A 23,150-nucleotide genomic window follows, 5' to 3' on the forward strand; every position below is an offset into this window, starting at 1 on the left:
ATATAAAAGACGGGCTATTTTGACGGGAGTTGCAAAGCCCGATACGCGGAGAATAGCAGTCGGCGCATTGTGATTTTAGACATTGGTATTTTTCCCTCCCTCGCACTTCATTCTGGAAGACAATTTTCTTTTATGATATGGTTGTATTAAGAATGCGATAGGACAAAGTACCAAGTACCTATTTTGCTATAAACTTGATGTCTGAAATGCGAAGGTTGGGAAGAAGTCCGCGTTGCGTTTTTTTTGCAAATCTGCTGTTTCTTTTTACGATAGATGCTATCGAGGGATATTAATATTAAGCAAAATTTATAAAAAGATTTGCAAGATGCATTTTATTGTATTTTTGTGCTACATGTGATTTTTGTCTTATTATTATTTTAAAATTATTATTGTAATAGAAATTATCTGAATTATTATTATTAATTATTATTTTATATATAAGGATATATGGAACAGTAAAAATTATATATCATTTTAATTTGGTATTTTCAAGTTTTAAAGAATGGATGTTTTTTCATAAATTTTACGAATGTGACTAAATAACTGAAATCTATCCTGATTTAATTTTGAGTAAAATTTTTATTTTAATAGGAATTTAATTTTAATTTTAAATGCTATTATAACGCCGAAAATATTATCGTTAATTTTTACACAATTATGTTACTTTGATATTTGATTTCTAACAAAAAATGTATGAATATGTTAAATATAAAGACTTGTAATAGATTAAACAAAGAGAATGGACTTTAACGAGACTTTAATTAGATTTGAATTGCCAGGTTAATTCTGTACGATACTGAAAATAGCGGGCGAACATTTTTTCAGCGATATTTGACCAATGGAATTTGGTGACCACTGGTTGCGCGACGAGAGTAATGGCCGTCTGTAAGATTAGAGAGAGAATTTCGCGGAGCGTCCTTGAAAGAAACGATTCAATTAACCATTTAGCTGCCGCTTGGTTTCTAGAAACCGGAAATTTGGGCAATTTGCCGGGGAATCATCGCGATTCCTTTCCCTCCCTCCTGCTCCGTCCCTACGTAATCAGCGAGAGACGACTATGGTACGTGGGCGATGCACTGCAAAAAACATAAACGAAGAATCGGGCTGGAGGATAAAGATACAGAGACGGCGTGCCGCGAGATGGGATATAAGAGAGAGAAAGGAGAGTCGAGAGATTAGAAGGGAGAAGGAGATTAATCGATGTTACACACGTGGTTGTATGTGGCTGTATGTTTGCGTCGGGTTGATCCATCGCGCTGATAGTAGAGCGATATATACAGGGTGTTCTAAAAAGATATGTCAAAAATTTAAGGAGATATTCCTCACCCCTGAAGGATGAAAAAATGTTATATGGACATGGGTGCGGAAATGCTTATTTCAGGAGTTATGTTGAAAATACTGTTAGCTGTATTACTTACACAAGGAAAAATTTAGGATCAATTATTGTAGACGACAATCGTTTAATTAGGCTTATTTACATTTGGTTTTAATGTGACCTTGAGTATGTTACAATAAATGTTGAAAATGTTCACCATTTTCCTGAATACAAGCAGTGACACGTCGACGCATCGATTCACGGACACGTTCAAAAATGCCTGGCGTACAGCGGATTGTCTCGCAATCTGCAGTGATACGGTCACGAAGATCTTGAATCACGCACTGGTGGCATTTTTGAACGTGTCCGTGAGTCGATGCGTCGACGTGTCACTGCTTGTATTCAGGAAAATGGTGAACATTTTCAACATTTATTGTAACATACTCAAGGTCACATTAAAACCAAATGTAAATAAGCCTAATTAAACGATTGTCGTCTACAATAATTAATCCTAAATTTTTCCTTGTGTAAGTAATACAGCTAACAGTATTTTCAACATAACTCCTGAAATAAGCATTTCCGCACCTATGTCCATATAACATTTTTTCATCCTTCAGGTGTGAGGAATATCTCCTTAAATTTTTGACATACTTTTTTAGAACACCCTGTATACATAGCGAGTGGATGTACGCTTCTACCCTTCCAAAATTTATGTGGCGATTAACATTTAGCGGTACATCTCACGTACGTCAGCCATACGTTTCTTCGTTCTCGATCGCGGACGCGTTCTCGCGCTAGTAAATACTCGGTTATTTTCGATCCGACGCAAAGTGGAATCGCGCGGATAAATACATGACTAAGAATAAAAACACTTGTGAGATACAGAGAAATATGCGGCTGACGTACATACGTTAAAATATGGCTAAAAATAATTATATCGAAGAAAAAAGGGGGATATACACGCATGCACGCGCAAATTTTGAAAATATATAAGTGATATAATTTAATTAAAATTTTATTATTTTCCATCAGATATCGCGATAGACGAACGTTTTGTAGATTTATTTAAATATGTGCCTTTGACATTGTCGAAAAAAGATGTACTCCTCTACCATTGTCAAAACCATCATGATTTATTGGCTAAAATGTCAAATGCATGCTCGCTGGTCGAAATATCTTTTGGTTTTTCTCAGGCTAAAGCGTTATGTTTTAGATGAAAGATAATTAAATTTTTTGATAAATCAATGTTTAGGGAGAAAAGCGATATAAATAATTTAAGAATATCTTATTTTATGATAAATTATATATTATACGTATAATTTATATATAATAAAATTTAAAATTTACGTCAAAATATAATATTATCATGATGAGGAAGGTGAAAATATAATTTAAATATAAATAATTTAAATACGCTAATTATTTTTTATTATTTAGAATAAATTAAGGAGTGTTCTACATTTTCGCAAAAAATAAACTTTATTCGTCGATATAATTGTTTTACCTAGGAAACGAGAACGAAACTTTTCGTCATTCAAAAAGACAGATATTCAGCATGAGAAACTCATTGTCAGTCGACGAAATTCCTCGAGATAAGAAACACCTGCTACAGAAATACTTCAGCAGCAATGGAGCGAGCTGTGAGATTCCTCCAAAATTACGTAGTTTTGTTATCACATGCGTCTTTTGAATGTCCCATTTGCAGAACCGCAAGATCTCATGATTTAAATATATATAAATGATGTAGTCTCTAATGTTTTCCCCGTCATTATTTCCATTTTTAAAAAGAAGCTCAAGTTTATTCATTCTCTTTATAAGTGTTAGAGCTACAGAAATGAGTATTTTCAGTTGAAATTACTTGTACGCTTTTCACTTGCGCGTGATATATTTTAAACAAAGTGTACGTTAAAATGTTACATCAGATAGATATATTTTATATTTAGATTGTTGAAAAATTAGAAATATCTCATTTAAAAATATCGATGTAAATAAAGAATAATTACAAGGTAGATATATTTAAAAGAGGACAGTATCACATATGCAGACTAAAATATACATGTATTACGAAACGCACGTCCCTTTCGAGTTGTAGCTTCACTTTTAGTTTTTGGCGCAGACTTCCCGTCAGTACAGTGACACAGGACACGTTTGTTGACAGCGTCAAAATTGTACAAATGTAAATGGGTGTCCCTTGCCAGTTACAGTTTTAGTTATGGTTCTGACACATCACAGGAAATTTTGAGCATGCGAGAGTTTTCGCGGAGCATCCTCCGCTTCCTGGGATGCATTGATACCAGCAAAGGTCATTTTATGCGCAAATATCCTCTTATGAAAGATTCACCGTCAATTATTGAACGTGGTCTCCTGGATATAAATATAAAAAAACAATTAAATTAAAATTAAATCATGAAAATTTAATTTTAAATCACATTTGCAATTTTTGGCGAAGAATATTAAGATATTTATTAGATTAGATTTAAAAAAGATCTAGATATTTTTGCATCAGAGAGTTTGATATCAGTTTTCTAAGATCAGAGAGCTCACTTTTGTCAATCGCCACACAATACGTTATCGTGTTTCACCGTTGCATCTCTTAGCGGTACAATTTCAAGTTCAATAAGCGATTGAACGGTGTGTCGCTTGCGGAAGAGAGTCTCGCCGGGGCGCCGAGTCGGCGATGCGAGTAATACAATCGAAAAAGGGGTAAAGGGGAGCGGGAGGAAGAGAAGGGGGTCATGCAAATTCGTGCTCGGTCCAATTTTTCCTCCCCTCTATCGCACCTCTCGGGAGGGTGATCTCGATCTGATGGACTTTGGCACGACTAGATTACTGTTCCTTAACTGTCGTGTAAACATCGCGCATAAATCATCGTCATTTTCTCGGTCGAACCTGGCCGGAAGTGGTGCCTCCGACGATGGACGTGGTCATCAGTTAGATGGTTTCGACAGGACAGGAGGATGGAAACGCCGGCCGGCCATCGTTCAAGGCAAAGCGATCGCGTTATATCGCCGCTGTCTCGCCCATGCACGTCCGCACACTCTCTTCCTCTATTTCCCTTTGCTTTGCTTTGCCCTACGTACCCTATCTGCCTACGGGTCGCGGCGCGAGCAGATCGCATGCGGGTGCATGTGCCGCTTGGATGTAACGCTTGCGCAGTCGTCGAGCATCGCACCAGACAGCTCGCCGCGACGGGTGCATCTCGACGCGGCAGTCCGCGGTCGTCTTCTAAGGCGGGCTCATTTAGAGTCGCTCCAGCATCCGGCATCAACGTCGCGCGGCAAACGCATTCCGGGTACACGCTTCCCTTCGATCGTACTTGGCGTCGATCCGCATTTCCTCCCACCCCTCGTCTTTTTTTGCCCGATTCACAATTTTTTCCCCGACCTTCCCCTCGATCCTACCTCCTCGAGAACCGGAGGGTAGTCTCGGTGGTGGAGTCGGAGGGACTCGGGCGCACGTGCGGCTGGACCACGCGTGTTCCCCAACTTCCGCGTTTCTTCAAATCGATGCCGAAAGCTCTCTCATTTTATGGATAACCCGACCGTCCCGGAAGTCGCGTATTAGACGGCGCTTTCGACGATAGAGCGGTAGTTTCCGAGATCGTCCCGTCGAATCTCTCGTGTTTGCAGGTCGGACCTCTCGTCGGCAGGACCCCGAGTGCCTAGGGAAGGCTAGAGAAGCTAGTCGAGTGAAACGAGGCGACGTCCGCCGCCTCGCGACCCGGGAAGGTCGCGTAGGCGTCGTGGTTGGGCGTCGGGGTCGTCGACACGACGGCGAGCGCGCCGAGGAGGAGAACGAGGAGGAGGAAGAGGAGAAGGAGGTGGACGACGACGGAGGAGGCCACGGTACGCCGCGTTAACGTTTCGGCTAATGGTCGAAACGTCGATCCGTCACTTTACGCTCAAGTTCCCGATGCTGCAGCCACCGTCTCCCCTCCTGGAGATGGCGTCCCTGCGTTTACCGGACTCGGACGAGTTCGACGTTGACACGCGACGCAGGAGCAACAACGTGCCGGCTACGACGGCGGTCGCGCTACCGGCTACCGGCACCCTGCACACGCGGAACGATCTCGGCGATTACCTCAACAGCCTGATCACGGAGGCGATCGCGACGACGAGTCCACGGACGACCATGGACGATCACCAGGTCCACGCCGGGCTGTTCAACGCCAGCGAGATCGCGAATCTATCGGCGATCGGCGATGTACATGCGCCCGATCGGCTGTACAGGCACAGCATGGCCATGTCGGCGGTCTACTGCGTGGCGTACGTGGTCGTCTTCGTGGTCGGCCTGATCGGCAACAGTTTCGTCATCGCCGTCGTGTACCGGTCACCCCGCATGCGGACCGTCACGAATTTTTTCATCGTCAATCTCGCGGTGGCCGATGTGCTCGTGATCGTTTTCTGCCTGCCGGCCACGCTCATGAGCAACATCTTTGTCCGTAAGTACCGATAATCTGTTCCTCTTAGGAATCTATAATTTGGTAATTTATTAATTACCCTTTTAGTAATTTTATTTATTTATTTTAGTAATTTTCTTTATTAATTAACCTTTTAGTAATTTATAATTTATTCATATGGAGCGATATAACAAGATCGAAATAGATCGGTACAACGTTTCTTGGGTATCATACATCGTTCATTGCAATTCTGCATCAGATTTTTGCGTCAATATGTTTACTATTGCATTATTTATTACGTTTGTTAATAACGTCAAAATCTAACCATTGTGGATTCATCATAACTTATGAATCATTCTTTATCCTTACGCGAGGAATGTTCCTTCGAGCATAACGAAAATATTTATGAGTTCCCCTCCAGTGCCGAGTATACTCCATTTCAAGAGGATAGAGTCTCAAGGGCAATTAAGTTGTCATCACGATGTATAATCCGTACATTTTGATTCAATGTCGCAGCCTCCCTTTCGAGCGAAGGGGCTGATCTCGAGTCAGGGGGAAAAGTGGTGTATTCCCTTCGTATTACCGAATCGATCCCTTTGCGTCCCCCTCCCCTTCTTTCTCTCGGCTGTTATTCGCACTCGAGGCAGAGCTATCCAATTCTTGAGAACCGGATTATTCTTAGATAATAGCGAGGGATAATAGAGAGAAGGAGAGAGAAAGACAAAGTGTTATGAGACGAGGCACACGAAAAACGGACAAATTACGTGCAAATTTAGACATCATGTTTGGATGATATCGACGATGTAGCGAAGAATAAAGTATACGGCCAAGTTACGAGATAGCGCAAATAGAAGACAGACTTACGGTACGAATCGCAATTTGAGCAAACAAACGGATTATATTTGCATTTCCATGAACAGAATCACGCGCCTGGCGCACGAAAGAAGAAAAACAGGCGCCTAGTGCCGCTCTTTAGAAAATCAACGAATCGTAACCGGTGTAATTCCATCTGCGGTGGAAATTATGTAGCCGACTTGTACGCGTTGCCAGTTCGATCACGAGTTTGCAATTACGAGGACTTTCAATTAATTCGCATTGTAATTGTGCCGTGAGCATTATGAGAATTAACTTCTTTTACGCACTTTGAATGATGAACTAGGCTGTAAACAATTATTGGAATTAATTTCATATTAATTATATACATATAAATAATATTCGACTAGATTGTAACTTCAATTAGCAATACGTTGTTAAATTTTTAATACTAATTTTAAACGAGATATAATGGAATTTTATGTAAATTGTTTGTCTAATTGTAAGATTGAAACAAAATTTAAAATATTGAAAAAATGTGGTCAGCAAACTATTGATTAAAAAGTAAAAGTAACGAATAATTTGGAGGGAGAGAGAATGCATGAAAGAGATGGGAGAAGAGAAGAAGAGAGTTTTGATATATTAATTGATACTATCAAATATGTATATGTATAATATATATAATAATATATATAATATATATAATAATATATATAATTAATATATATAATATTATTATTAATTAATATATATAATTTATTTTTTACTATTACCTTTAATACTACTTTTTGGTTTTGTAAATCGAAACTTTCCAGAATTTATTAATCATTATTTTGTACTCTCAATTTTTTACATGAAATTATTTACACGAGATTATCTTATAAAATTCCTCCGTTATCTTGTAGTTTATATATATATAAGTATGTATTTAAAAGAATGAATACATTTGCAATTTTAATTTCTACCATTGCCAATGTCGCACAAAGTAAATGCGCTATACGTGCATCCAATCGTGTAGAGGATGCTATTGTGCCTTTGCCAGACTTATTCATATATCATATTTGCCTGTTCCCAGCAGAAAAAATATAATTGTATATATACATTATTTTATAATTTTTTATATAATATATACTAATATATATTATAATATATTATAATATAATATTTAATATTATTAATATTAAATACATTATATATATATTTATTATATATATATATATATATATATATATATATATATTATATATATATTTTTTTTATATATATATTTATTATATATATATATATATATATATATTTATTTATTATTATATATATATTTATTATTTATTTATTTGTATTGAAAATTTGTAATATTAGCGGTTTTGTCCCCGATGTAACACATTTTTCATAACAATTCGCGCAAGTTAAACGTACAGGTATACTTATTGTCAGCCACGCGCAGTACGCTACATTTCCATAATTACAATAGCAAGGCGCACGATTCTGAGACGCGCGATCTCGTAACCCCGGGTGTCGTAAAAGGCGCGTGTTTACGGTCACATTTCGTTTCGCTTCCTGTTGGCGATTGCGTTTTATCGGCAGTTATCGGGAATGCGTTATCAGGCCTGCGCCGGGAGGTTTTTCGATCTATTCCCGCGCTAGCGCTAGGGACGTCCGCTCGATTAATTCGCGATCAGAGGGCCGTCTTGAGTTTTATCGCCGGCGTGGCAACGACTTTCTTTGATAAACGATCGATTTGGCCACGCTCGATGCGTTCGACCTTGAGACGCACATCAGACGTTTCTGCTGTGACGCTTCGATATTATCTTCATCAGCAGAAGAAGCAGCTTCGCGTTAAATTTTCGTTACGTTGACGATCCCCTGCCATGATGCTCAAGCATGTTATCTTTCTGTTCAGATGAATTTGCATAATGTACAAAAAAGTTGATCGCTCAAATGTCTGATATGCCATCTGAGAATGCCTTATTGCTGCGTTCTTTATATTGGATCGACGGATATGCAGGTCTGTTTAAATACCTCTGGAAGCGCGAATTCTAACGAAAGAGGAAGGAGCAGAATTTTTAATGCGTCGAGTTTTAACGCAGTGCTGTTTATTCGCTTTGCCTCATCAATCTTGGCCACGCGACTGAAAAGACGAGAACGCGTATGTTTTTTAAAAACTCAAACTACATTCATCGTGACAAAAACTTGTTACGTTGCATTACATATGTATACACACGTCCAATGTTTATCTATGTACCAGCCGAGAATGATGATTAGACACCGGTTTCCCTCGTAGAATTCTCAAGGAATTTTGTTCTATTGATTGGTATAGTCTACTTCTGCTGCAGCTCATCAATTATTTACGAGACGAAAAGTAGAATGTGATCGCGCGCATCAAAGTGTAGGTGACCGTGTTAATAGGTCGTTATCGATAAAGTCGATACGAGGGGCGAGTTAAAGACCGTTAAAAGTCGCTCGTTGGTTTCTTCCGGAGACGACTCGTTGATGACGACTCTCTCTCTTTCTCCCCTTTTCCCTTTCGAGGAGCAATTTCATTTCTGAGTACCGCGTTTAATTTATGCTTCTTACGAAGAAGGAGGAGAAAATGATTTACGTGCACGATAGACGTACGTGTGTGCTTAAAAAATGTCTTTTTGTTAGGGGAAATTGCGCTTTTTAGGAATAGCTACTCGAAATAGCGACAAAGAGTCGTGACATTTTCACCCCGAGGGTGCACTGAATGTAAAGGACTTATTAATAAGTGGGCCTAATTTTTGAATGCTCTAATGTACAGAATGTGATTTATAAATGCAAGGCAATATATTTTTCCGAATATTTTTAAGCCATTTTTTTCCTAGATCGATGGCTAGGGCGGGATGTATCCATAACATGATTTCACGTTTCAAATTAGACTTTCTTTTTTTTTTTGGGTTATTTAAAATCCATTATACATGTTACACAAATCAATAATGTTTGCGACCTGAACTAAGAAAAGATACGAAATAGATTCGAAGCAATTCGAACGACGTCTGGTATTTTCCAACGAGCCAGGGACTCAATATTAAGGCGTGCCGTAATGTATGTTGAAACACAAGGCGGACGTTTCGAGAGCATTTTAAGCCCCTTTAATCTTCCATAACTCGGAACCTATGGTATGTACGATCCATGTTCAAATAACATTATTTTACTTGTTTTACTTTTTGTGTACATTTACCTCCTGAAATTCTACCGCGCGTTTATAAATTACTCTGCATACAGAAAGGAATTAACGATGACATTAATGACTGTTAATGATTCCTGACTGCTTGTTTCGAAATAAAGATAAAGGTTACAACTCTTTCAAATATTTTTGTCGCCAACTGCGTATTATTTACACACTTGTCTATTTGTTACGCGAATATTTAAATACGTCGTATTCTCATTTCACTCAAAAACACCTTTAAGATGTACATTTAGTGAACGTTTATGATACGTTTATGATATACGTAAAATATTTATGTACGTTGACGTATACATGCGTGCGTTCTCATTCGCTTTGACATGGAAAGCGACAGCGATCTCGCGATTCTGAATTAAACGACACGATAAATCGAATTATTCGCATTCGGAGAGCGCATCCGACACGTAAACATAATCGTATACACTGACAGAAGTTTGCAGATTGGTGGAAAGTGAATAAGGTTTGCTCGATCGAAAAAGTTGTAGCATTTTATTTCGACATGATTTTTTTCTTTCTTCTTCTGATTAATTCTATTGCAACGCTCATTAATTCTTTCATGATAATGCGGCCTACAACATGATTATATTTAAGTAAATTGTATTTAATATAAATTATATTTTTAGGAAAACTTAATATTTTATGAAAAAAATTATTTGAAAAATTGTATTTTTTCCATCTGATATTCATTAATATACGACTTTTGAGAGTTGTTTGGCTAATACATTGCCTTTTAGAAATTTGGGATACTATATATTTGTACTTTCATGAGTATGATAAGAATGTACGCTTTTGCTGGCTGACTTTCACGAAAGAGAGTCTTGGTCTCGCAAATCGCTTTGGGCTCGTCCTAGGGTAGACATAAGTAAATTGGGTGCCACAACATTAATTTTGTAATGGAAGCGCCATTAATTATGCTTTGAGTCGTGGTAAAGAGGAACAGGGGGAGGAGAGAGAGAGAGAGAGAGGGAGAGAGAGAGAGAGAACGACAATTGTTTTAATAGGGTATTCGAAGCGAGCCGTTTCTCCGAGGTAGATGCAAAGTGACAAGTGTTTTCTTCGACATGCTCTTCGTCTCTTCTCTCTCTTTCTCTTTCTCTCTTAGAGAGCCCCGAGTTACAAATTGTTCTAATAAAATGGCGATACAAAACTGTACCGTCGTTAATCAAGGCTCGCCTTCTTAGTGGTTGCACCGGTGAAACGTTCTTCGGTCCCGGTGAACGGCCGCAACATGCGATTAGATTTAAGGTCCTTCGTCGAACCGGTAAATCACGGTCATGGAAATTCATTGGCATAAATTTCATTCGATTTCTGTGAAACGATATACAGTGACACTTCACGATGTTGCGAAAATCAATTATTGCTTTTGTGCAGTTTCCCTCCTTCCCCTTCTAATCTACCTCTTTTAATTCCTCAGTCATATTGATTGATTCTCAAGTATTGACGCGCGAGATGTAACCATAAATTTTCGTGAAATCTTCGAAAATTTAGATATATCCGGGATAAAAAATCCATAACGGAATCAAATGTATAATAATTATGTATAAAATAATAATAAAATATGTATAAATTTTATTATTTTTTCTGCATATAGATGTGGAATTTACAAGAATAGAAAAACATATATCCATGTATATGCTTTTCTATTCTTGTAAATTCCACATCTATATACAGAAAAAATAATAAAAATAATCGAAAGATAATTAAAACGTTAATTTCCGTATTTTTTTTTAAAGTTAAAAATTGAAATTTTAAAGATGAAAAAAAATATCCATATATAATTGTATATATTATACACAAATATATTACATATTGTATATATATTATATATGGATTAAATGTGAAATTTTTTTTCAAATAGTATTGCTCAAAAAGTATCGTTGATGCCTGCGCAGCCACTACACTCTCTATTTTTCTCATCCGAGATTATATCGTAAAACACCGTACCGAGTCCGGTTTTGTACGGTTGGCGACCACAAAGGGCGGAGAGGCATTTCGCGAATGTTGTCGGAGCACGGCGTTCTAAATAGTCGTAGTGCCATATACATATATATACATATATATACACACGGAAATGCGGTAAACGGGTGTATCGAGTACGATGGTCATGTATGTGTGGTGCAGGGTGAACGCCCCGAAGTGACCGCCTCCCGCACCCTCCACCTGCACCCATCGGGACTCGCTCACCCCGAGCTCGGAAAGTGGAACTCGATGGCTCGCCGGCTTCCGATACGATTCTTTCTTTCTTTCTTTCGCACCCGACCCTCCCCCTAGACAATGTTTTCGCGCCCTATCCCTTTCTCTCTCGAACGACGCACAATTATTAGCAACTTTTACCGTTTATTGGTGTATCACTTGAAGAAAATCCGCGTGACACGCTCTCGTTCGAAGCCTTCGTTTCCGCACATGGAATGCTTAAGAAGCTACCCGCGATCGTGGAAACACTAAAAATAGATTATTTCAATTATGGATTTGTAAGGGAAAACGGGGTTACTTCAATTATATATGTATAAGGCAACGAAAGAAAACGGAGACAGAAATCGAACTTTAAAAGTACGAAAAAATAGGTTACTTCAATCTTGAGTTTGCGAGTATACGAAAGAAAAAAAGTGTGTGTGGAAAATTTGTAAAATTTTAAAATAATATAAATATAAATATAAATCTTAAAAATATACATATATATTATAATCAATAATTGATTTTTTATCAATTAATATAAAATCTATAAAAATGATCGTCAATAAAAATTTTATCATAGCTTATTTTATTATTTAAATCACGCACAAAGTTTTCTTTTTATAATAAATAATATAATTTATTTTCATGATATCGATTAATTAAAACGAACAATGATAATTAAAACTCTCCCACATATTTTAAATTTAAATATAGATAATAAATCATATAAAATTTCACAAATTAATTATTTTAAATATTAAATTTTTCAATAATAGATATATCGGGACGTCAATGTTTCTTTTTAATAAAATATTATCAACTATTTATAAAATGAATGTATTTTTTTATTAATTGTTTATCAATCAAAGTAAAAATCTAAAATAAAATTTAAAAATAATATTGCAATTTAGGCAAGAGAAAAGCCTATATAATATTTATAGACAATTATTTTTGCCTTAGTTTTGAAATATACGTATGTTTCACATAACCGCTAAATTGAAAGATGCTTATTTCAAACAATTATTTCAAAAATAGCAAATACAATAAACATTGGCGATCGAAAATAGACTGACAATCACATAATTAGTTTATCCACCGTAATTATAGTTTTTTTTACGTTTCGATACATTTACAGTATTTGCGGAAGAAATACATTTCGATGCAGCAAAATTGTTTTACTGATAATTCGATTAATATCAGGTGCTACTGTGTTATCGATTAAAGCATAGTTTCTAAAGTTTCTCGATCGTCGACCAACTTTGCTTGCTTATTTACCGGACATTTTCTCGCTGTTTGCAGACCTCATTGTCGCTATGCGCGATTGTCTATTTCTCCAGTCTATGATGTAACTGTTAGCTATATTTGTCGATAGAGTGCACATGAAAAGTTCTATATGTAAGTTTAAATTATATCAAGTACTCACATTTGTATTTGCACGATAGAGCGCACACTAGAGAGAACAAAATTAGCTCGACATAAGTTATACTATTAATAAATCGAGTGAGGCTATAAAGTTGAATCGCGAGAAAGATTTATATTCGACATGTACAAAACTGTTATTCCCATCTTTTATCGGTTCGTCTATTTTTAAACGATATAAAATCAATTTTTATTATATATATTTTATATTGTTAATAAATCAAATTCTAAAATTAGGTTGAGATATTTATTGCACAAACATCTTCATCGACATTTTCATTATAGACTCGTCTGTCTTCTAAACGAGTTAAAATTAATTTTCCGTAGAAACTATTCAATAAATCGAGATTCGTGCAAGAGGAGATATTGAATTGAGATAAAGAAGAGAATTCGCTGTACGAAATATAATTATTATTCTCATTTGATTTCTCCGTTGTGTTAATTAATTTGAATGTTAATTTAACATTTATATATATTTGTTTAACAAGAAAGATTATGTATCAGAATGGAGAAAAAAAATTGATTTATATATTGTTTTTTCTTCTATTTTTTTTCTCTTACGCGCGCAAAAAGAAGTCGCGATCTTAGTGCAATTTCCGATTGAGTGAGTGCAGTTTCGTAAGAAATGAAAAATAATGTCACGATGTTTCTTCAGCTGGAACACATAGATCCGACGTGTACACAACTGGTTTCATCTTATAATCGAATGTGCGAGCAGCGAATGTCGCCATCAAGACGCGATATAATTACAGACGCGCTATTAAGCGGACAATACGCAATGTCACATTGACATAAAACACATCTGAGGCTAATATGGCGCCTCGTGCGATTCGACATATGTTCTCGATAGAACGAGGAATACATTATAGATGGAAATTTTTAAGTCGACTTTATTCAATTTCGTACAATGTAAATTTGCAACGCCTTTTTTCGCATGTCAATTGTATACATTTGCGGTTGCGTGTTGTCGGATTCGTCATCTTGCATCTTGTAAAATATAATTGCGAAATATCTCGATTGTAATTTTAAAGACAGATTTTTGAAACAATTTAAAATTTCGATTTGTCCTTAATTTGAAATGTTAAAATATTAATACATTTTGCAGGCGAAATTGGAAACGATAGATTCGTCGCAAAATGAGATTTAGGTCAATTTGACTTTTAATAAATGTTAGAAATACTTTCTTATATTTTTTAAAATTTTTAAATTTTTTAAATTCAAAATTTGGTTACTAAAACTAAATAGTAAAATTTATATTTTGAGAGCACACACTTAAAGATAATTGAATTAAATTTTGTAAGAAAAATCATTTATCGTGCCATATGCAATGTCCGACTAAATTTTCCGTAAAGGAATCTCGAATTCAGCGAAGAATCTGATTTTAAAATTAAGATTAGAAACTCTCTGAGAGATCCTGTATATCTTTTGAGACGCTTTATATACGTCGAGTTATATAAATGGAGTCGATAATCTCATGTGTACACGATACCATGAAATAGATTACATAAAAGAGAGAGAAAGAGAGAGAAAGAGAAATCATCTCGACTGTATGTAAATTATTTGTATAACTTGCAGATTTACCATTCCATGGAAGCCACAATATATGCAAACTCGTAAATTCGCACTTCAATGTTTGAAAATTGGAAAGAAGCCGATCTCGGTGTAGCTCGTGCCAAAATTGTATAAAGTTAGACGAAAGCGAGCTTCGGTCGGTTCTAGAAAACTCATCTGTTAATCCTCCGCTGCTAATTCTACAGCGCGGTATAAAGTACAGCGGAGCTCCACGATAATACTCTCTTTAATCTTACGTCGAGAATCCAAGGATCCGGGGAAGTTAATTCGAGAAAGCAAGCCGGCTCAAGGCGGTCCTTAAGAAGAAGGATCTCGCGCAGGAACAATTTTTCGTTCTCTTCCGGATGATGTGTCTATCCTTTGAATTTACCGGTCCGATCGGACCGCGTGTCCTGTCCTTTTGAATTCATCTTGCGTATGTCCATCGCTTCGTAGAATTTCAAAAGCGCAGCACACCGATAATCCGACCCAAACCGACATCCGTATAACCTGTATTCGTGTCAAGGCAAGAGAGGGGCCAACACTCTCGCCTGGCCTACATCGGCCGATCAAACTCCAACCCCCTCGGCTTCGACCCCGTTAGCGACTCATCGTTTCACCCTCTCCGACGTTTATTCTTTTCTACTTTGCGTATCGTACGCCGCGGTGCATCCAACGAATATGATTTTCGATTTTTCTCGAAACCATCACCATTTTCAAAGACGCGACCTCGTCTTTTAAAATAATAGAGGTTGCTTCATGAGAATTATTTTGTCGATTAATTTGGCACGATCGGTCGAGTTATCTCGGTCACTTTTTAATGATTTAATTCAACCAGAAATAATGCTCTTTTTAAATAATACTATGAAAATACTTTGAGAATTCCGACCTCTAAATTGTATCACGTCACAATTTTATAAAGTTTATAGTTGCAAAATGGTTATTTTGATGTATTCTATTTTTTATTCAAAGTTAACTATATTGTTAGAAAATTAATTTATTAATTTTTATATAAATTTTCTATTAATGTTTAAAATTTTAATAAAGAATAATAAGACTTTTGTAATTAAATATTGTATCTATTGAGATATACATATACCTTTCAATTGTTCATTCAAATTTAATGGTTTTCAATTCAATGAATATACAGATTCAATGTTAAAACAAATTAAAAATGCTTTACAAATTTAGTAAGAATAAACTTTTGAAAAAATTTATGTACAGAAATACTTCACAGGTTGTTAAATAGAATCTAATGTTAAAATTGAGGAATATAAAAGAATAGAATAAATAATTAATTACAATTTTTTTGCAGTGTATTAAATTCATTATTTGCTTACAATAATCTTATTAACTTTAATCTTGGTAATAAATTCCTTTTAAATTCTTTTGGATTGGAAGAAATATTATTACGTTTTAAATATGTTACATTTTTATCTTGATTATAGCACATATATATTGTATCTTATATCAAAACTAAAAAATTATATCAAAATAGCTCACTTTAATCAAAACTTTAATCTAAATTTTTTCGAAAAAAATTATTGAGTGAGCATAAAAATCTTATATGAAATAATTATTCTTTTTCTATATTTCATTTTCGAGTTTTTTTTTATTAAACTAAGTAATAATATCTCTGAATGAGACGTGGACACGAAAAAATGCTATTGGTCCAAAAAATAATCGAAAATAATTGCCTGTGTTGAAAATGAAATTGTGCATCCACACCCGTGAAAAGGAAGAGTTTGCGGTGCTTTTTGTCGGACGGAAGATTTTCCGCGTGCGCCGCAACGGAAAAGTACATATGCGTGCGTATATCTACCAGAGTGGTATGTTTTGCGCCGGCAGACCTGCATCTGGGTGTGTTGGCACCGTGTGTCTACAGGTGAACTAACTAGGTCGGCGTCCCAGTTGACGGAGGGTTGGAACGGGTGGCGGTGAAGGAGAGGGGTGATCGCCGGGCCGGCCGCGAGTTTACCTGAGGATGATTAGCCGGCGGCGTACCTTCTTTTGTTCCCGATGGAGTCTACAAACGGCGATATTTCAATTTACCTCCCTCGCCTTTTTCTTCCCGGACATGTTTGCCCATGATTCTCCCATCATTCTCAAACGTCATCTCGAATCACTTGAATTATTACTCGAAAACATATATATTTCTTTTCTTGAACATCGAATGCGTTTATTTTTATTTAGCGCGAACTAGATCGATCTTGAAGGAATTGTATCCTTCATTCTCGGGTTCCTTGAACTTTCGCGGTGGAAAGCCGCGGACGATCGAACAGGTGACTCGTCGCAAGTGAACCTGGTCAGATACAGAGACATGGCCCAGTTTAGACTTGGTCTGTCCAAGGTCGTGCCACGCGAAAAGATAATTACGTATTTGGGTCACAGACGAGCGGATATCTGCACGGTTTGCGGTCTCGATAGTACAGACAGGTACAGGTGCACGTGTATACGTAGCAGTCTATTAATTTTTATTGTCTAACGTATATATCCGCACTCGAACGTTCTTGCCGACGTAAAGCAAAGTTACCGCGTTAGCACTTATTTCGTACTGGACACCACACATGTATGTATGTACAATATTTCATGCGATAATCATCGTTACGATAATAAATTTACTCGATTTGTACCGTAATCGCGTGGGAGAATCCATTTCTCTTTTTAAGAATTGAAATAACGCATATTTAAATCCGTGAAATCATTATATAGCGCGATTTACACTGTATCATCGTAACTGACAGTTGACAGATGTAATCCGCACGTCGTATTACGGCCAAGTGCTTTAATAAGATTTTCGAGAGCGTGGGTTGAAGAGAGCGAGTTTCTCGTAAAAAGGCCAAACATTTCAAAGAACTTTAATAACTCCCTATCTTCATTTAAAAGTTGTCCCATTGAAGAGGATAGAGTTTTACAGAAAGAGAGAGAGAGAGAGATGAGCTACTACAATGACATATATATCGTAGACTTGGATCGTTACGATGGGCGAAGCCGATGTCTTTCGCGCAATGTCTCTTTCTCTCTCTTTCTCCGTTGATAGTCTTTGGAGCTTCAGATCGAGATTTCGGGTTGCAATTTCGTGCAAGGTATTCCGTCGTGTTTTACGATCGTAAGCCGCAAATTTCCCGTCCTGCTCTGTCACGTCGAACGCGCTCCGCCTTCTTCCACCGTATATTTTGGATGAAAGCACTAATTCACGTTCTACGAGAGAACCAAAGGCACACGTGGAGACGCATCCGAGTGCGCTTTGCCGAGCGACTTTCACGCTGATGTCAGTCTTAGTGTCGTTCGAATGCCGTTGTTTCGACGACCGCAACTTGCGCGATACCGACTTTGCGGCAGCTATTATCCGAAAATTCATCGCGAGAGACGCGCTCGTGGATTTGTTGTGTTTGCCAAGGACGAACATAAATCAAGCCGGTACTGTAATCGCGATAGCGGCGCCGGTGGACTTCTCAATTGGGGAAGAATTTCGGAAGGAATTTTACGGATGTAACATGCGTAATGTAAATCGGTCAGTTTTTCTTATTACCAACTCACTACGCAAACAATAAATTATATAATTATATTTCGAGACCTTGAACGCGAGAAGACAATTTTAATTTCGGTCAAATATTGGTCGAAAATTATTGGTTTCTCGATAATTGAAAAAGAGTAGAATTTTGCAAGTTTTAAAGTGACCTTCTTCTCTCGCTTTCTCGAAAAAAATTAGGACTAAAAAATTTAAATTTATTATTTTCCAACACTTTATACGTTGATGCAAGAGAGAGATAGGAATATAAGGAACGATTAGTGATATTAATAAAACAATCGGTTTATTCTCATGTATCTTGAGTATCGATGTCACAAACAGAGACATGTACAATATAATAGATCTATCCGTTCGTGTATTGTCGTTGAGATTATAGCCGGCCGCTATAATCTTGATGAACTGTTTCAGTTACATAATAGACTATTCGATCAAGGATAAAGACCCGAGCCGTTCTCATCATCGAGGGCTAACTTTATACCAACTTTCTTTCGTGCCTAACAGCCGGGATAGAATCTTTTATTACCGATATCGCACGATAAGGATCGAGACAGCATTCTGTCTTCGCGCATCTCCCTCGGGATTTTTTTTTCGACCTCGGGATGGCGTGTTCGAAGCCACTTTGAAGCCTCGAAGAGGGTAGAGGCCAATGGGACACACCACCAGCGCACACCTGTACAGCGCCGGTATTCGGGTCATGCATCTCGGCCACTTGTACTAGGTCACTACCTCTCTCGTTTGCTTCGCATACCCTATCCTTGTTCCCCCTATTTCCCTCCCCCGCGCGAAATTCTGACTCGATGTGTGCAGGTGGAGTGATTCGGGAGACTTTGTCTAAAAGAGAAATTCTTATTAATTAATTTTAAAAAAATCGCACACACATCTATGTAGTTCAACTGTAATTGATTCTGGGTTAGGAATAATGAACACGTAGGAATTGGTGACCCGGCGATAAACCGGGAATAAGTGATACGGCATTGTAATCGAGGATGCGTGCACCTAGCGAAGGCCAGATTGGAGTTGGTTCGCAGCATGCGAGAGGTGAAGCCGATGAAAAGCCCTAAAGTTGCACATTAAATGCATAGTTGGCGTCAGGATGATTTTCTGACATTAAGGACAGAGATGGAGATATTCAAAATTTTTATACGTAAATTCAATTAAATATTATATATCCATACTGGAAAAAGATGATAGACAAAACGTCCAATTAGACTTTCACTAAAGATACATCGACGTTCTAGATTAAAAGGATTTATCCGAGGAAAAAGGGGGTAGAAAAGCACCGAAGATTAAAATATGCATATATTTGAAATCAGTCTAAATTGTAAAAACAATGCTGCCCAGTCCTCATCTATACAATAATCAGCTCTCGTAGTGATTTTCCGTCAATCACGCGTGAATACAACATTTTTTATTCAACATCGCGGACGGCCACTTCGTCGTTCACGTCACCCCGGAAAATATCGAGAAACTCGGGTGGTGGAAAACTCGATTAACCCGGCTGAGCGATGCTACCGTTTTCCTATAGCACCTGGCATCGGCGGGCGAGAAGGGATCGCGTCGCGGTGCCGCGCCAGCGGGAGACCTTGAAGGTATTCGAAACCGGGGCAGTGTCCCGAGGAGAGGTCTCACGCAGTCGCAGTACGCGGCCGACGGGGCTATACAACACCGGGTTGTCCTACATAGAGGCTACCGCACCATCGAACCCGCGCGCTCGCGTATCTAGATCAGAGCCCTACGTTCGGATCCACCATCGAGAGAGCGCGAGGCTTCGTTCGTTATTCATGCATTTTTTTATAGATGCATCGTCCCTTGCTATGCCGTTATTTAATACCAGCTGACTTTCGTCGCTTTGAACGACTATATACTTCAAACTTTTGAGTAGCTAAAATTGAATGCAATTATCTCTTTCTCTCTTTTTTCGGGTAGAAAGAAAAATACTTTTGAAAAGGACAACTTTCTAAGCCTTTTAAAATTATTTTGGAATAAATTGTATTAATTAATTGACTAACAATAAGTTTTTTTGGTAGTTTCAAGCTTTAAATGTTCATTAAATATTATCGGTATTTCCTGTAGACACACAAATTTATTGATTGGTACCTTTTCTACATCAATGATTCCTCGACAAGCGGTCCCTCAAACTGCCGAGGATGCTTTGCGATATAATATATTATAATAAAATTCGTCAGCTGCATATAATAGCGACGGATCTGAATGGGACCATCTGAAAGTCCGATGAATGTCCATTCGTTTCCTTCTTCCTGTCTCTCTTCCTGTTCTTACGCTTGCATCTCTCGTTGTTATTTCTATGAGATTTCTGTCGGAGAGTTTGCGAAATGCTTCAACAATTTAATATCAATCGACATAAGCTTTATATAATATGATAGAGAAATTTTCAATATAGCATTATATTAACGAAAATAATTTAAATCAAAATACTTTTAATCAAGATACTCTTGATTTTCCAAAAATATTCAAGCGCCAATGGTTCTTGAATAATTATAATGAAATAAATCTCTTTCCTCCGACATATTAAGGATATCTATCTTGTGTCCTATAAATACTATTATCCATTATTATGCTACTTTATATGAAAACATGTATAATAATATAATTCATCTCCTGCACCTGTACGCGCGGCAATCCGATAACCACGCTGCGACTCCGGATAACAACTCCACGGCGCGTATCTTTTTTAGAGAAAAATTTCCTGGAGCATAATAAGCTAAAAAAACGATTTAAAAAACGCAAATTTAGAGAGATACGCGCCAAGTAAATTCATGATAAAAATACAACCCGAATTCTATTATAATCTGTTTCAAAAGAATTTTATCGTAAACTATAAAAATGTATAAATGACACATGGAAAATTATATTCTTCATAATTTGCTTAAAATATAAATATTATTTTACTTACTATAATAAAATACATCTTGAAACTGTTATAAAAAAATAGAAGAGAGATATATTGGAAAATCTGTATATATCTCTTTATTTAAATAGCGTTAAAAATTTAGGATAAAAATTTATATCCAAAGATATAAATTTGATCAAAGATTGTCATTGTATTGTATGTATTATATGTAGTAGATTTAATCTTCCAAACTTTCATGTGCAAATAGCTTTTTTAACAGGATAAAAATTTAAATCTAAAGAATTGGACCCTTCAAAACCGATATATTCATCAAAAAACGCAGAAATAAAAATATAGAAAGTTTACTATAACAAATTGTATATGTAAAATTGAGTTTGAAAAATGAAATTGCAATTTTAATTTACATGCAAATTAAAGAGTATTATTGCCTTAATTAACATATAAACTTTTTAGATCGCATTATTATAGAAGAAAGAAGAATAACGTCAGAAACTAATACCATAAACCAACTTCTTTACAGGCAGACATTTAAATTTCCATTCACGACATTCGATATACTATAAAGGCTCGTGTTTTTTAGCAAACAAAAAATAACATACCATTTTCTCATCCCAAATTCCATCAAAAAAATTTAATATTCTGTATAAATATATTTTTGGACGAAATGGATACATGTAATAAATTTCACATTCACCATCATAGAAAAAAAATTAGAAACATTGTTCAATATGCGCGCATACACAAACATACATTGGATTGATGCGTAAAAATGTTATGAGATATAGAAAATAATGAAACGTAGATAAAAGAAAATTTTTCTCCATCCTTTATCTCTGAAATCAGGATTAGAAAATATAACAACAGGATAAGTAAGAAGAGAAGATTCAAATAAAATTAGATTCATTCTGATAAAGTGTAGCATTCAGTTGACAGTTTATATGACAGGCGTGGAAAAAGAAAACGTATAAGTCCATGCAATTTAAAGAAATTTTCATCAAGGGAAAATTTATGTTATTTTTCGTGAGATAAAGTATATTAAATTATTTACTGGATTTATTCGCGATTTATTTGTCTATTGGCCTTAACTCTTTCTTCTTTTATACTTTTGACTTCGGTCTCTTTTCTCTCTTTCTTTCTTTTCCTATAACATCTTGCTTAATGAACTTTGGAAGAGATGAATTTGGCGTATAAGCTCAGACAGTACGTGTTTAGCTCAATGTCTGATCTTGGCATTTTTTCTATCAATAAACTTTGTTACAAAAAAGTTGATACAAGCAAGTTGCAATATTAATAACGGTTGCTGCAATCCTGTCATTATGATATTTATCCTTTTCCATAAATTTTTAATTTTTAAATTTCCGTAAATTTCTTTTTATTTTTATTCTTTTATCTCTGATATATTTATTGAAAAATGCAATATAGGTACAAATAAAATGCATTAAGTATAATACATTACATATTTATTATATCTTATCGCGATTACGATACAATAATACTCTCTCTCTCTCTCTCTCTCTCTCTCTCTCTCTCTACCTATCTATCTATCTATATATCTATCTATTTTAAAGTCGAACATATATTTCTATATCGTTTTCTAAACGATATATAGATATATGTTCGACTTTAAGAAATTTTCAAAATCTGAAAACGATTGTAAACTTTCGTCAGACGCGAAGCATCTCTTGCTATGTCATTAAATACAATTTCGCTCATTAAGATCCAAAGTGCATATGATAGATGGTATGTGATAGATATATAGTATTCTCATTATCTTATACTTGTACAATTTTCTATGATAATAAATTTTCGATAATAGTTTCTATGTCCACCGGGCAATACGCGTGATTTAAGGTAATAGTACGATGGAGC

At 36.4% G+C, this 23,150-nt stretch overlaps 1 protein-coding gene across 1 annotated transcript in view; it reads left to right on the forward strand.

Annotated features, from left to right (window-relative positions):
* Positions 1 to 4,543: 4,543 nt before the first annotated feature.
* Sifr (SIFamide receptor) overlaps positions 4,544 to 23,150 on the forward strand; it is a 40,851-nt gene continuing 22,244 nt past the window's right edge. The window contains exon 1 of the mRNA XM_083105896.1: positions 4,544 to 5,756. Coding sequence (XP_082962022.1) covers positions 5,186 to 5,756 — 571 coding nt within the window. The 5' untranslated portion in view covers positions 4,544 to 5,185. The remainder of the gene's footprint in view (positions 5,757 to 23,150) is intronic.

The sequence above is a fragment of the Camponotus vicinus genome, unplaced genomic scaffold (genome assembly GCF_025532165.1).
Source record: "Camponotus vicinus isolate PSW18456_S1 unplaced genomic scaffold, iyCamVici1.0 SCAF_8, whole genome shotgun sequence".
Classification (NCBI taxonomy): Eukaryota; Metazoa; Arthropoda; class Insecta; order Hymenoptera; family Formicidae; genus Camponotus; species Camponotus vicinus.